Genomic DNA, 17,397 nt, shown 5'->3' on the forward strand with positions numbered 1-17,397 from the left:
TCATCACGTTACTTTTGTCACTTACTGTATTTTGTACCAATTCTGTATTTTGTACCAATTCTGTATTTTGTACCAATTCTGTATTTTGCATATTGGTGTACACCATTAGCTGTATTATTATGTACCCCATGTTTGTTTCTCACTTTGTATAGCGCCAAGCGTTATGTTGGCGCTTTGTAAATCAATAACAATAATAATAATAATATAGTTATGGCTTAATGTATTCCTGTTCTTTGTTTAGTGGGAATTTGTATGTTAGATGATTTTTTGTTTATCACTAGTGAGCATGTAGGACAAGTGTCCTGTATGGTACTTACCTAGCCTGCATATGTTGTAAGCTGTAACATTGCTGGGCAGAAGCATAGGACCAGTGTAGTTAGGTGTGGGCACCTTGCGGTAGTACAGTTTGAAGCCCTCGTTCTGACCCAGTTTAATTGATGGTTCCCAGGCTGCCTGGATAGCTGTGCTGTTCAAAACCTTGATGTAGAGAGATGGTACAGCGGGCACTGCAAGAAAAATTGCCATAAAACTGTAAACAACTGTGCGTTATCTGTTCAGTGTACTGAGCTGATTAAACTGTCCTGTTTTCAAACGTCCCATGGGATTGCTTTTCTTTCAAGAACCCATAAGATATTGTGAGGAATAATGATAACTCTGGACGCAACTAAGAGGGTGGTTTAGTATAATAAATCATAAAGGCGTTTATGCTGACTCTGCAACACAGCAAAACCTTACTTACATCTGCTGATAGTTAAAAATTACACTATCAGATGCACATACGCATTTTATACTTTTTGTGACACTTATTTTGTAGTAGAAGCAGTACAGTATTGTATCGTGCCATCAGTAAAAGCAAGGAGTTTTGAATCAGGATGATACCATTTATTAGCAACTTAAAAGAAAAAGAGTAAGCTTTCAGCTACTCATCATCCAACCAAATAGGGTCTTGAGAAGCTGTTTATGAAATGTATTTATGTTTGCAAAAAATTCTATGTATCCCCCTTTTGATGTTGCATGTATGTAGTTGTCTGCTCTAACATCTTGTCAGCATACAGGACTGAAGAAGGCTTAAAGGGACACTGTGGCGAAAAATTGTAAAATTTAAAATATGTGCAAACATAGACAAATAAGAAATATGTTTTTTCCAGAGTAAAATGAGCCATAAATTACTTCTCTTCTATGCTGCTGTCACTTACAGTAGGTAGTTGAAATCTGATAGAAGTCACAAGTTTTGGACTAGTCCATCTCTTCATAGGGGATTCTCAGCAAGTCATTTATTCTTTATAAAGATATTCCCTAAAAAGGATTTAAACAATGATGCTGGCCAGCCTCCCTGCTCGCTACACAGTTTTTTGGCAGTTGGACGGAGCAACTGTCATTCACTAAGTGCTTTTGAAAACAAATAAATCCCTGAGAATCCCCCATGAAAAGATGGACTAGTTCAAAACCTGTCGCTTCTGTTAGATTTCTACTACCTACTGTAAGTGTCAGAAACATAGGAGAAAAGTAATTTATGGCTTATTTTACTCTTGAAAAAACTTACTTCTTATTTGTATATGTTTGCACATATTTAAAATGTTACAATTTTTCACCATAGTGCTCCTCTAATAACCAAAAGCTTACTCTTTTAAGTCAGCCAATAAATGGCATCATTCTGATTCAAAACGTCTTGCTTTTATTTTGTAGTATGCATTTTGGTATGGTACTGTTAAGAGATAACTCTCCTATCATTAAGATTCATCTCTTTTTGTTAAGGGGAACGTTAAACAATTTTTTTTCTTATTACTACTGGAAAGATGGGGGCAGGATAAGGTTTATAAAACACTGACATCTGCTGAAGTGCTTTACACAGTCTTGTCACTAACTGTCCTTCAGATGGACTCTCATAATCTAAGCCCTACCATAGTCCTATGTCCATTGTAGTCTAAGGCCAATTGTAGGGGGAAGCTGATCAACTTATCACCGTTTTCATGAAATCACCACCCTTGCCAATAAAATATAATCAGTAAGTGACTATTGCCATACCACATCTGAATGGCTAGTATTTCTGAGTTAGTGTTAGGTATCAGGAGGGGGGTTATTGTTAGGAACAAGGAGGAGGGTTAGTGTTAGGTATTAGGAGGAAGGGTTAGTGTAAGACTAGGATGCAGAGTAGGTCAACAGTAAAATATCTGTAATATTACATTACGAATATTTTCACTTTCGGCATCACCCAGCTCCCAACTCACAAGACGGTGCATTAATACCTACCTATCTTATAGGACTTCATTCACAATAAGAATTTGTTCTCACCCTAAGCAAGTGACTTTGGGCCATATTCTATTGCTGAACTCGCCAGCGCTAAGCACTGGCGAGTTCTTAACTTAGGCTATGGGGGCATCGCCTAAGCTTACTAAACTTTAGACCCCCCCAGGCGGAAAAGAACTCGCTTGGGACATATAATTAAAATCATAAAATGGGGGGTACTGGATGACTTACCTCCCCAATGATGACAGAGTGCAATTGTTCAAAATAAAACAATTTATTCTTACTTTGGAGTAAGAATAAATTGTTTTATTTTGAACAATTACAATCTGTCATCATTGGGGAGGTAAGTCATCCAGTACCCACCATTTTATGATTTTAATCTATGGTGATTTTATCCTTTGGGCGCCTCTGTGTTCATCTTGAATATACTCGTATCCACTGGTTCGATGGGTGTGATCACCCTTTTTCCTTCTACGGAGAGCGACCTCTTAGCCTGAGGGGGGACAGGCCTAAAATCCCCGCAAGCAAGATCAGTTGTTGCCTAGACTCGGCAACCCAAACTTGTGAGTAACATTCCTTCATTTGAACAAAGTTGTTGAAATAACTGTAATACACTATTGGGGCTCTCGTTTTTCTCCGTTTGTCTCCAGAGTATATCATTAGTTTGAGTTTGTTGGTTATCTCATACCACTCTTTTTAAACTGCATTACTTTTTGCTTTTTGCAATAAGTTGCACTATTTTAATCAGCTTAGAAATCATTGCAAGACTCATTTTTGCTTGCATACTATGTGCATTGTGACTTTGCTACTTTAGGTTCTAGTTGGAGCCAATTTTAATGTTATTGTTAATTACAAATAAACATACTGTTATATTTACGGTAGATTTTATATGGTTAAATATTTAGTTGCCATTATTTTATTAATGTATTTTTGTTTAAAGGTGTGTAGTAGGTCGAATCTCACCTTATTGCTTAAACAGAGGCGTAGCTAAGGAGGTGTGGGCCCGATGCAAGTTTTACAAAGGGCCCCCCAAGCATTGTAGCTGAGGGAGGGCCGTTCGGGGCCCCTCTGGCCCAAGGGCCCTGATGCGGTCGCAACCTCTGCAACCCCTATTGCTACTCCCCTGTGCTTAAATCCAAGTATTGTTTTAGCCAGTTTATTAGAAGTCCAATTTGGCTATCATCATTTCATTTGTTATACATACCTTCTCCCAGGGTCCTCTGCACAACAGTGGCGGATGCTTTGCTGGCACCTCGGGAGGTATACGCCTTAATGTAAAAGTTGTAGGTGGTTGAAGGCTCCAGGTCTGTTACTGTTTGCTGAAATGTATCTTTGCTCACAGCCTCTTGGTATTCCATTTGAACAGGATCTGGAATATACAATAAATGGAATTATTTTTGAAACAATTTTGAATAGTTTAATTATATAATCTGCAATAATTCATCCAAACAGGGCACACATTTTGCTCCATGTTAATGTTCATAGTATTTCTATGTGTCATATGTAAAGCCAGATTTCACCTATGAACAAAAAAATGATTAAAAAAAAATCTGTGTAAAAAAACATAAATTAGTTAAAGGGCATGGTGCAAAAATGTATTTCTTTGCTACTAATTACAAAGTACCGTATTTTCGGAATATAAGACGCACTCTTTCTCCCCAAAAGATGGGGAGAAAAAGTCCCTGCTTCTTATATTCCAAAAGACAGGGGGTCTCCAACTTTAAAACGCCGATGCGATCCGCCGACCCTCAACCACGTCGGGGACTCCCTGCCTTGTCCCGCTGTGTGGTCCGCCAGATCCCCGTATGTCTCCGCTCCCCAGTAACAATAACTGCCGAGTGACTCACCTCCCGTTTGATTCCAGCGCTGGGTGATCCTCTCCGCCTCCAGCATGTCAGTGCTACACCTGTAAAAAGAATAGTTAATGGGCAGAGAGGCTCACCTCACACCAGCGGCGGGGATCTGCAGACATCCCGTGTACCGCGTGACTTCCCCTAGTGACGGCTCCTGTTGACTCATTAACAGGATCCGATGAGTCATTAACAGGAGCCGTCACTTGGGGAAGAAGTGCGGTACACGAGATTTCTGCAGATCTCCGCCACTGGAGGAAGGTGAGCCACTCTGCCCGCTAACTATTCTTTTACAGGTGTAGCGCTGACATGCTGGAGGCAGAGAGGACCACCCAGCGCTGGAGTCAAACGGGAGGGGGCTGGAGGGCACACAGAGAGGAGGACAGAAAGGGACAGGGGACTGGAGGACCACATGGGGGGCTGAAGGGGACATGGATACACACACAGGGTAGCAGGAGGAGACACAGACACACACAGGAGGGGACACAGGGACTGGAAAACCACACAGATGGGCTGAAGGGGACACAGACACACACACGTGGGGGAGGGGCAGGAGGGGACACAGACACACAAACAGTAGGACAGGAGTGGACACAGGGGGACTGGAGGACCACACAGCGGGCCACCCAGGGAGACTGGAGGACCACACAGGGAGACTGGAGGACACACACACAGGACAGGAGGGGACACATGGGGTCAGGAGGACCGCACAGGGGGGCAGGAGGGGACACATGGACAAACACAGGAAGACAGGAGAATACACATAGTGAACATAGGAGGACAATGGGGAGAACATGTACAAGATGCTCCTAGATCATGGGCGCACCAGGTTTAGTGTTTATATATATTTATTTCCCCCCCCCCCCTGATTTTTGCCCTCTAAACCTAGGTGCAATATCTAGGAGCATCTTATATTCCGAAAAATATGGTAACAAAGATACATTCACAACACGATTTTCATTTCAGTACCCAGTACTCATCCACCTATAGGGCTTGATTCACTACCCGGCGCTAAGTGTTAGCGCCGCAGTGAAAAGCCACTTAGTGCCCCAAAAGTAGCTTTGCGCACACTAACAGCCGCAAAGCTACATTCCGCACAGCAGCGTACACAGCGGTGTGCCGCTTCCCTGTGAACGTTGCACCAGGTGCGCTGAAAACGGCGCATCGGGTGCCCCCGAAGTGGCACATCATTGCGCCGCTTCGGGGGCACCCGATGCCTGGTTTTCAGCGAACCGGGTGCAATGTTTACAGGGCAACGGGTGCAACATTATTTTCGCACCACGCACTATTACCGGCGGTGCACGCTGCTGTGCGCGATGTGTGGGCGCAAACCACCTAACTCCGTGGTTTGTGCCCACTAGGTATTAAGGCTTACTAACTGGCTTAGCGCCGGTTAGTGAATCAAGGCCATAGTGGTTGTACAAGATTTGCCAGAGGGCTAGATCCAACACCTTCTAGAACAGGGGTCCCTAAACTTTTTCGGTCAAGGGCCGAGGTCAACATACTTCAGACTGCCGGGGGGCCAGAGTATACATAAAATGATGTTGAAAAACATTACATTGAATCTACGTATTGATTCCCCCCCCCCCCCCCCAAACTTGCCCGGAGGAGAACTCCCAGCAGCAGCATTCAGTCATGCGGCGCCCGAAGAACGTCTTTGTGCACCAGACAGCATACTCAGGTGACAATCTGCCGTTCAGTTGGAGGCAGCAGTGTCACCTGATGAACCTGATTGGAAGCCAGCGAATTATTGCTCGCTGGCTTCTACAGTATGTGGATGGGGGGTGCCAGCACTGCTATTCTATTGTGGGCCACCAATATTTAAAGGTGCACTCGGCCACATCTATAAGTTATACATTTGGTGTTTGGGGGCCAATGAAAAAGCTTCAGTGGGCCGCATTCGGCCCACGGGCCTTAGTTTGAGGAGCACTATTCTAGAACATGCCGGCGTCATCTTGCAGTCTTTGAACAACTTGCAGTTTTTTTCTGCTCAAGACATGTATTCCATTTAACTGCAGGAAATACAGCAAGCCACACAGGAAACTCAGCGACAACTCCAACTCTCTCCAGTACCAGGCCCACCCCTTTTTATAGGGGGTAGTGTAGCTAGACTCTGTGCACCGAGAAGAGATTCCTCCTGGCAGGTGCAGCTTTTCTCAATGACCTGGCCGGTGGCATGTTATTATGTGCCCTGCCAGGTTGAACATGGGAGTGCATGGATGGAGGACTGAGCACTCGGCTGGAACAGGTGAGTCACAATGCTGCAGAAAACTCTACAGGGGACCAGGGAACAAAAATAAGGTTGCAAGAAATTGAGAGTTAAGGTGGCCACACACCATACAATTTTTTAAATATCTGTTTAATTCAAGAATAGCAATCAGTTTTTCTGACTGATTGTAACAAATCATAAAAAATTTATTGGAACTGTACATCAAGTAATTGACAATCCATCACACACCATACAATTCTTGATAAAGTTGGTATGAAATTTCCAACATACCCAATCTCCAAAAATAGAAAAAAACTGGAAATTCAATCAGATTTATTGATCGAAAACAAAGAAATGCTCTCGATTTTCGGGACAACTGATCGAAATTATCGAATTGGTGAAAAATTGGAATTTTTAATTTTATGGTGTGTGGCCACCTTAAAGGACACCCGAGGCAAAAATAACCTAAGAAAAATAAACAATTGTATCTATCTTCCTTCTCCTAAAAATGACTTTTTAAAATGTTCCACAGTTTTATTTTATATTTAAATTTACTTTTTAAGTTTTTACTGTTTTATTGTTTTTGCCCAATGACACATTGATTAAAGTATGCCAGAGCTAAAATCTATGAACAATCGCCCTTTTTATCTTTTTTTTTTGCTCTCAGAAGCCATTTTCTGCCAGGAAAGTGTTTTATGGTTGTAATTTCTTATCAGTGAGGGTCACACTGTAGTCAGTTCCTGTCTGAGTCAGGACTGAATCAGCCACTTACATACCTGATGTTTAACTCTTTCAGGTAGAGAAAGAAAAAAAGGAACATAGCGTTGTTATTTGTGTGTTAGGCACTGTACATACACATGTCTACCTCATTATGTCACATGTCACCTCGGGTATCCTTTAACCTCCTTGCCGGTTATCCCGAACTCAGTTCGGGGTAACCTGCGCAGGAGGATTTCTCAGGCCCCGCTGGGCCGATTTGCATAATTTTTTTTTGTTACAAGCAGCTAGCACTTTGCTAGCTGCTTGTAACTTCCGATCGCCGCCGATCCGCAGCAATCCGCCGCGCCGAGTCGCACCCCCCCACCCCAGACCCCTGCGCTGCCTGGCCAATCAGTGCCAGGCAGCGTTGAGGGGCGGATTGGGATTCCCTATGACGTCCATGACGTCGGTGACGTCATCCCGCCCGGTCGCCATGGCGACCGGGGAAGCCCTGCAGGAAATCCCGTTCTGAACGGGATTTCCTGCTTACTCTGATCGCCGAAGGCGATCGGAGTGGGTGGGGGGATGCCGCCGCTCAGCGGCTATCATGTAGCGAGCCCTAGGCTCGCTACATGATTTAAAAAAAAAAAAAACCTCCTGCGCTGCCTCCTTGCCGGAGGAATTGAACCGGCAAGGAGGTTAGGGATCCTTTTACACTATATCAGTTCCTGTCAGTTGTAACTGAAAGGACAACTGATGTGCAGCCCAGTGTTTCCCTGTGGCCTCTTTCACACCATATGTTGAGAAACTGAAGTTTTTCATGATACACTGCTATGGAAAAAAACGCAACGCAACACATTAAAACGCATTAAGTGTAAAAGGGCCCTTAGGTAAAATTTCATGCATTTTTAAGGTCTCTTTCACACAGGAGGCTGGATGTTGCGCTTGTTGGGCAGTTCAGCCTCCCATCTGCAGGCCACCAAACGCCTTCTGGCTGCAGCTGTGTGGCAGCATCTGTAACCCCACAAATGCCAGAGCTTCACATGCAGAAGCAACACATCATGCTGCATCTAAGTGTGGGCTTAATTGAGCTAGACTATGGACATGCAGTGAATTCACCACCTTCAGCCTCCTGCGTGAAAAGAAGCCTAACACTTTCCTTAGCTTTAGTGCAGCTATCTTTAGCATATATTTATATAGCTCTGACATCTTGCTCTGTGCTTTTCAGAGTACAAAGTCATGTCACTAACTGTCCCTCAGAGGAGCTCACAATCTAATCCCTACCACAGTCATAGTCTAGTGTCTACAGTATATCATAACCAAAGGCCATTTTGGGGAAAGATAGGGGTGACCAGCTGACTTAAAAGTTTGTTTTGGGGATTTGGTAGGAAACCAGGGTGCTTGGAGGAAGCCCACGCAAACATGCAGAGAACACACAATTTGCCTGCAGTTTCAAGATTTGAACCTGGAACCCATTCAGTGTTAGCTAAAAGTGCTATTCACTAAGCCGACATGCTGCCCAGGTTCCATTTGACCTTTGTTATTAAAGCAAGAATACCTATCTACATACAATAACTAGGAAGTAAATCTCCACAATAGGCTCCTTTTTAGTGCCAGGCATAACTCTGCTGAAACTATGTTAGGTTTACAGCAGTTTGCAAGGTCACCGCAGGCTGCACGGCAGCAGAGGCTGTCCATGCATACATTGGTTAATGACCAGAGGCCTGAGTTCATCCATCACCATCTCCATGCTGTGGCACTTATCTGTGACTCTGTATTTCTCATTGTGAGTTGGACAGAACAGGCTGCTAGGGGAAATAACACAGAGTCAGTAATGCAGAATGGAATGCCACAATTGTGAGCCACAGATGCCAAATTCAGGAAGACCAAATACGCCTTTGTGTAAGGTCTTGTATACAAGGATGCTCTCTGGGTGGCATAGAAATGGTCAAATATAGCAGGTCACTGAAAGGGGAGGTTGGCAGCATATACAAAATCAGGGTATTAACAATTGGCCTCAAAAATAGTTACTAACATAAAGAAAATGCCACTTTTTTAAATTAAATCTAAGCTCAGCAACATATGGTGCAACATACCAAAGAAATTTTGCCTCACACCTCATCATCTTAGAATAGACCTCAGACTTTGACAAGGTGCTGCCACCCTTATGTCATATTAATACCAAGCCAGTTCCAAACAGACCCACCCACCTATGCCTACAAACACACATACACATGCATGCACTCTCACAATGCCTTACAAAACCTTGCTAAAAGAGAACACAAACCCCCAAACAATATGTGTGTGTACCTGGTTCCACCCCTTTAAGGATCCAATCAGGAATTAACAAATACAAACCTTCTATATCCAGTGGAAACCTGCATTCAGTCTGTATCAGGACCAGACAAATGCTTCAGCGGCAATGCTGCAACAAGTCTGGAAGACCCACCACCAGTGATGGAGAAGGAGAGACAGCTGTGTCCAGATGCTTGATTAAAGTCTAACATCCTGAGGAAGGGGCAGAATCCTGAAACTGGTAGCGGTGTTTGACTCTCACCATGCTGGACTGGACTGCACTCTAAATTGTGGGTTCCTGGCTTCTTTTATTGTAACTAGCACAATCGCTGGGGAAGCTAAGAGATCTAAAGATTTATATCAGGAGAAAGGTTGCAGGTGTTACTACATCTCTATTATTTGTAGAATTTTTTTTCCTGGACTTGTTTCCTCACTGTTGATGAGCACCACAGGTTCTGGGATGTGCTAAGTGAAGTTTGTTGAGGAAAAGTAGTTAATCAGTTTTTCACACATTGGAGCACTTCTCTCTTGGTTTCTTGTTTATGAAATAAAGAAAACCTGCCTAAGTCAGCCATTGACTTTAGGAGATGTTTAAATATGCAGTTCTATTCATGCCACTTGCAGGCTAAAATATTTGCAGAGCACTTTATAAACCTATAGGAAGACCAGTTGCTGCTTGCACACAAAGTAGTTAATTTGGGCCCAATAATTACCGTATTGTAATTAGGTAGCGTGGGTATCGGCAGATGGCTAATTTACCGGCGAAGGCGGTGCTTATATCAGTAGGGTCACACATAAAAAGGTGTCCAGTTCTGTCCTGTCAGTTGTCGAAAGTAGCATCAGTTTTGCATGTGTTTCTACGGGTGTGTTCACCCATCAATTTGTACATTTACGGTCTGGTCCAATTCTGTCAGTTTTGTATCAGTTTTGTATGTGTATCCATGGCTGTAAAAGGTGTACATCGCCAGCCCAGTCCAGTCCAGTCCTGTCAGTTTTTAATCAGTTTTGTATGTGTTTCTATGGCTGTGTTCATAAAAGGTGTACATTCCCAGTCCAGTCAGGTAAAACTGATAGAAAACAGATGCAATACTGACAGGACTGGACCGGACTGGAAATGTACAGATTTATATGTGAACCAAGCCTATATATGAGTAAGAATAGAGTCAGGTTAGGCTATAGTCAAATATTGCTGAAAATTGGGTTTATATGAAAAGAGCGCCTGTAAAAAAGGGCGCCTGGTGGAGCCCATATATACCAACTTCGGCTACAAAAAAGGCGCCTGGTTTAGCCCATATAAAAACTTCGGCTACAAAAAAAGGCTCCTGGTGTAGCCCATATACCAACTTCGGCTACAAAAAAGGCTCCTGGTGTAGCCCATATACCAACTTCGGCTACAAAAAAGGCACCTGGTGTAGCCCATATAAAAACTTCGGCTACAAAAAAAGGCGCCTGATGTAGCCCATATAAAAAGCCCATATAAAAACTTTGGCTACAAAAAAACTCCGGGATGTGTTAATTACTATTCCCCCTCCAGGCCGCCATGGATAGTGGAGGAATGAAATAATTCGGCTTCCAGCACTTGTAGCCAGGGGCGTACCTAGAAAGCCCCGGGCCCCCCTGCAAAAAAAAAATCCTGTTTACATAGGAAGTTCCATAAAGCACTTAGTGATCGGAGACCTCCAGCCAGAAGGAGGTATGTGCTCAGCTTGCCTGCCGCCGCGGCTGCCAAGAGCACCACCAATGATTGCTTGCAGGAGGGGGAGCGCTAAGAGGAGTGCCCGAGGTGAGGGAGGGGGGAGAATTTCCCCCCTCCCCACCGATCTGCGGCCACGCTCTCCTCTTATGCTGTGACCCCTCCTGCCCCCAAAAAGTCCCTGAGCGGGTCCTAGGGGGGCCCCGGGCCCTCCCGCAACGGCAGGGGTCGCATCCCCTATTGTTACGCCAGTGCTTGTAGCCCATATAAAAACTTCGGCTAGAAGAAAAACTCCGGGATGTGTTCATTACTATTCCCCCTCCAGGGCGCCATGGATAGTGGGGGAATGAAATAATTCGGCTTCCAGCGCTTGTAGCCCATATAAAAGCTTCGGCTACAAAAAAAAGGCGCCTGGTGTAGCCCATATAAAACCTTCGGCTACAAAAAAAGGCAATAATATGGGCTACAAAGGTGCACCCTACTGTAGCCGAAAACCTTGTAGCCGAAAAAATATGGGCTACAAAGGGGAGCCCGCTTGTAGCCTATATTAAAACTCGGGCGCCCTTTTCTACACCTTGTAGCCCATATTTCCAGAAATAACATTGATGTCTATGGCGGCGCCCTTTTCATACAGGCAGCTCAGGCGCCCTTTTCAACCGATACCTGAAAATTACCTATATTTTATTGTTGAAATTAGCTAGAGCCCAATAGTAGAATATCAGTAATTTACTAGCAGCTTTTTCGATGTTCATGCTGGCATCTGCAGGAATTGGGGCTGGCTTTCTAACGTGTCCAAAATAGCTGAATCAGGTGACTGAGGTACCAGTTTCTTGGCTGAATAACAGGTGTAGAGGTCACGGCTGTTTATTGGTATACAGAAGCAGTTACGACACATCATCAGATATTGTGTAATTTATTAATGAATACATGTGTTTATTTTGTGTGACATAAATACTAATTTTGGACTTAACACGCACTCAGGGTCTGTTATTACACCCTTGACACTGTTCAATTACACTGCATACACATTAATTGCTGATTGACTATTGCATTAGATTTCTGTCCCCTGCTTAAGAGACGCTTTGAGATGAAATTGATTTTGACCTCAGCTTTTCATTAGCATAGGAACAGTGTTGATGAAGAACTCTAAACTGTAGAATCTGTGTGTACCCTGCACACAATGATGAAGCATAAAGTCAAGTATCCCATTTCTATTTTAAAAGTGAAATTGGCTGTAATTGATATACTCAGGATGAAAACTATTTTTTTTGCAAAGTTTAGTGCCATGATCAGTAGAGATGTAAGTGAAACAGTTCGCCCGCGAATCTCTATGTGGCCAGACTACTTCTGGGTCGCTATGACCCATAGTAGTACAGCTGCGCTGGGCCGGCGGTCCGCGTCTTTGATCGTGCGCCTGTTGCCGGGCACTCTCTGTGCATGAGCGTGACATCACTCATGACGTCACGCACATGCGCAGAAAGTGCCCGGCAACAGACGCGCGATCAAGGACACGCACCTCCGGCCCAGCGCAGCCATACTACTATGGGTCATAGCGACCCGGAAGTTGTACAGGGTGAGGGGTTCGCCGGCGAACGGTTCGGAAACAGTTCGCCGACATCTCTAATTATCAGTACTTTGTTCTAATTTCTTTGCCTAACTTAAAGAGAAACCGTAATCAAGGATTTAACTTCATCTCAATCAGTGGCTTATACCAGGCTGCGTGCGCATCTCCTGTTGGTGGGCGGAACGGAGCTCCGCCTTCAGTCTCTGAGCGGCGATCGCCACTCGGGAGACTGTTAGACGGCGAAACCGCTGTCTAATTAGGGTGTACAGCACTGAGATCTGCAGCAGTGCTGTCCTGGGGACAGCTTTGTGACACGGCTGTCCCCCTGGGTCACTAGAGAGTGATCGGCTCTCACAGGCAGGAGCCTATGACAGCCGATCGCCATGATTGGCCGGCTGCGGGGAGGGAGGGAAAAGAAATAGTTAAAAAAGACTACATTTATTAAAAAAGAAAGAAGAAAAATATTTACAAAATAAACATAAACACAGGGGGAGCGATCAGACCCCACCAACAGAGAGAAAAGGGGGGGGGGGGAATCACTTGTGTGCTGTGTTGTGTGGCCCTGCAGCTTAGCCTTAAACCTGCAGTGGCCTATTTAAAAAAAAATGGCCTGGCCACTAGGGGGGATTTAACACCATGGTCCTCAAGAGGTTAATATAGCTAGAGCAGTGTGGTGGTGTGTGGTAGTGGGTGCACGGAGAGGCGGAGATCTTCAATCAAGGTCGCAAGATAGAGGATATTGGCATGAGACTTTTACAAGGACATTGGCGTGGGAACTTTTTTTTAAAGGTACAGGTAAGTATTTCTGATTCATTCAAATTAATAAATGACTCATTCTCCTTGGGGGAGGGCAGGACCCTGTGTTTTTATTTCATTTAACTCTTTCTGGAAATGGGTCCACAAATGCCACCATAAACCCCCTCCCGCCAGGGCGTCTTTGCCCCCACCTCCTCCTGGGGCACCGGAGGTGGGGAAGAGTTCCAAGGGCTCCGGGGGAGCTGTAGAAGCAACAAAAGATCTGTAAAATCAGGGATATTTAAAATATTTAAGACAGACCAGCAGAAAGCCAGTTACAAAACACCCAGGAAGCATACAGTGTCTGGCACTATAGTTTATTTGTAGCAAAAAAGGAACATCGTGTAGCATGATGCAGTTGAAACAACGTGATGTGCAGATAAAGACTGACAAAGCATCAGAAATGTGTCATCACAAAAATGTTCATTGCTGTACCTGGGTGTAAGGGAGGCTGCAGGTGCGGGCGCCAATCGGTGCACGGCCTTACGACCGTTTCGCAGGGCAAACGCCAAGCTTCATCTGAGGTGTGCAAAAAGTGTCCGGAACGGCAGCGGAACTAAATGTGTGTCTAGCCAATTAGTGTACCATTTACACTTCTTTTTATTTCTTTTCTTTACACCTTCACTAATTTCTCCCACTAATCTTACTTGCATTCATTGGTACACCCCAGTCACTTCCCATCCCTTCCCATCCCTTCCTTGGACATGACCTCTTCTTTAGTTTTCGCTATTTTCGCGATCGAAATCGCAGCCACTGCAATTTCAATCACGAAAATAGTGAAAACTAAAAGGCGTAGGGTGACAGTTTATCTATCATTGGAAAGAGGAGAAAGATAGCTTCAAAATGATATGCATCTTTCCATAGTTACATTGTATTACACAGGACGACTTTTCTCCAAAGTCGGCAGCTCGATTCAGCACAATGCAAAGAAATATAAGGAACCCGGGGGGATATAATTACAAACATCATGCTGGTAGGTGTGAGGATGTAATTAATTAGTTGTGGGTATGCTTAAAGGCATACCCACAGGCACTGCTCGGAGTCCCTTTAAAGGGGAACTGAAGAGAGAGGTATATGGAGGCTGTCATGTTTATTTCCTTTTAAGCAATACCAGTTGCCTGGCAGCCCTGCTGGTCTATTTCTCTGCAGTAGTATCTGAATAAAACCAGAAACAAGCATGGAGCTAGTCTTGTCAGATCTGACTTTAAAGTCTGAGCCACTGAAACACCTGATCTGCTTGTTTAGGGGCTATGGCTAATAGTATTAGAGGCAGAGGATCAGCAGGGCTGCCAGGCAACTGAGAGAACCACAGCTGAAGCAAGAATGATAGCAGCAGATGGCAAACGCTCACTCACCTATCCATGATCCAAGCGCTAGAGATCCCGTCATCTGAAACCCATCTGTCTCTTCTACAGTGCAGCCGCTCGCTCTGAACTTCCTGATTCTCAGATCAGACAGGAAGTAGTAATAGTAGTAGTAACAGAGCGACAGCACTCTAGAGGAGACAGATGGGCTCCGGATGACGGGACCTCTATTGCTTGGATCGCAATAGGTGAATGTGAGTCATCTGGTGCTGTCATTCTCCTCCGCTGCAGCTGCCTTCTCTGCTGGACTATCGTATTCACTGGAATGGAGGCTGCATGGTGGCTGTCTAGTTTGGGAGGAAATCGGTTGTTCGGTGGTGGGGGTGGTTATGTAATTCTGTCTGGGGAACGGCTTCCGGTTTGGCGGTGTCCAGAGCTTTCTGCTATTGCCAGGCTGGAGATGCAGAGGGAAAGTGCTGCTGCTGTGATATCTGGCGCCCTCTTCACAGGGGTGCCCCAGCCCCTGAGTGCAAATGTCCCAGCCATTCATCTCTCACTCTGCATTTTGCCGCTGCTATTCCCTGCATTGTGCACCCACAGAGGAAAGCGTGCTTGTGCCCATAGCAACCAGTAGCTCGACTGCCCCGGTGTGTGCGGCATGTTTCTGTGCAGCTGCATCTTCTGATTCTATTACGACATGATGGGGGGGGGCCCAAATCAGTTACTTTGCTTACGGCCCCATTTAGCCTTAATCCGGCTCTGCCCACGGCATCTGCTCAGGGTATTCTATATTCTTTCAAAAAAATTGTCCAAATCAATCATTCAATTAGATCATTTCTAGTATGGCCACCATTAAACACATTTCCAATGTACACCAAAATCTTTATTATTAGAAGAAACAAATGCAATGTTGACCTCAGTCAATTTTTCCCTCCATAGCTAAATTGTGACTACTACTAAAAAACAGGCATTTTTATATTATTTTTCTAATACAGCGATATGTACCTTCAGCCTTGCGGATGTGCACTACATATCCAATAATTTCCCGCGTGTTCTCCAGTGGCTCAGTCCAGGACACTTGGATGGCAGTGGATGACACAGTGGTGGCGGTAATGTCTTGAGGTGCCCCCGGCAATCCTTCTGCCCAGATGACGGAAAGTCGAGCGCTGGCCTGGCTGGACCCAGCACTGTTTTGAGCTATACACTGGTAAATAGCTTCATCCTCCTGGCTGATCCCAGAAATGGTGAGAGTACTGGGAGGAAGAGAGCGAAAGAATGATTGAAGGCTCGGAAAACCAGAATATCCGTACACAAAGTCTACTTCAAAGGGACCCTGAGATAGACATGTGTATGAACCGACTCCATCCTACTGTATACATAACTAGCCTGTGTTTCTTTTTTTCTCACTGTGAAGGTGGCCACTAACGATACAACTTGCTGAACGATCGTTTAAGAACATTTATTTGTAATAAGAATTATCGTTTGTGACCACCAATGGAAAACTATATCCTAACCAATCCAATCAGATTAATTGAATTGATCAGATGTTCAGATCACTCCCATCAATCTGATCGGATTGGTTAGGTGATTTTTGTCCATTAGTGCTCCCAAACGATCATTTCCAATGATTCATACAAAAAATCATTCATAAATGATCAATTATACCATTAGTGGCCACCTTAAGGAAACCAGCAACCAGCATTAAGATTACGGTGCGATTGGATGATCCCATAGCACCGCAACGCTAAAAACACATTTTGTAGATACCTACGGTAAATATTCGTAAAGGAAATCTAAAGTCTAATTTAAAAATTGAGTTGAACTTACCTGGGGCTTCTTGCAGCCCCTTCGAGTCCTCCTGTGCTCACGACACCAGTCCAAGTCCCCCCAGCCAGCAGTGGCGACCCCAACTAAGCTGGCCGGCCACACATCTCCTCATCATGCTCCCGGGTCACCATTAGCTATCTGCAGATTCCATAGTACTAGTCCAAGAACTATCCCATTGAGCCATATCCATCCATGCCATGCACTGGTGAGGACCAACAGTCTGAAACAGCTGTATGCATGTTAGACTGATGTGCCTCAGTAAAATGTATACACTATAGGCCCACTGTACAGCCGTGGTTCGCGATGTGTGCCTGGTTTAGGCGCATGCAACACTTTGCATATTAAAGTTAAGTTCTTTTAAATACCTCCTGCTCTTACTAGTAGTACTTTTCCTGCTGTAATAAATTTATTTATACAATACCATGGAAGATGTTGGTGTTGTATAAAAATATTTCCAAACAGCTATCGAAGCAATAGTATGTGTTGGCTCCTTTGGTTTGCCTTTCAAGTCCATCAGAGAAATTGCCCAGGGGTGCCAAGGGGTCCTAGCAATGCCCCTGCCACAATCCTATCAGAAATAAAAGTCCTTTTCCTGTGACCCTGATGATAAAGTCCCAGATGATTGCAAGACACGATGTCTCAGCATAGATAGTGGTAAGTATTCACAAATCGCCAAGCCGAACATGATTTTACAGTGAGTACGGATGACAGCCAGAGATCATATTATCAGCTCAGAAAGCATTTTTATACAGAACATTAAAGTAACTTCCCTTTGTCCGTCCAGACACAGCATCTGCCTTTCACGCCTTTGTATCGGAATTACAATCATCTGCCTTGTTTTATCCTATGTATTGGGTAATGATTTCTCTTGATTCATCCTTCTAAAGTATGGGTACGCTCTCATTAATCTTGGT

At 44.4% G+C, this 17,397-nt stretch overlaps 1 protein-coding gene across 1 annotated transcript in view; it reads right to left on the reverse strand.

The window, feature by feature from the left end:
- The window catches only part of IGDCC3 (immunoglobulin superfamily DCC subclass member 3), a 194,830-nt gene that overhangs the window by 15,627 nt on the left and 161,806 nt on the right, over positions 1-17,397 (reverse strand). Inside the window, exons 8-10 of the mRNA XM_068272436.1 lie at positions 15,662-15,909; positions 3,452-3,616; positions 318-506 (exon numbers count right to left, since the gene is read on the reverse strand). Coding sequence (XP_068128537.1) covers positions 318-506; positions 3,452-3,616; positions 15,662-15,909 — 602 coding nt within the window. The remainder of the gene's footprint in view (positions 1-317; positions 507-3,451; positions 3,617-15,661; positions 15,910-17,397) is intronic.

The sequence above is a fragment of the Hyperolius riggenbachi genome, chromosome 3, assembly GCF_040937935.1.
Source record: "Hyperolius riggenbachi isolate aHypRig1 chromosome 3, aHypRig1.pri, whole genome shotgun sequence".
NCBI classification, from domain to species: domain Eukaryota; kingdom Metazoa; phylum Chordata; class Amphibia; order Anura; family Hyperoliidae; genus Hyperolius; species Hyperolius riggenbachi.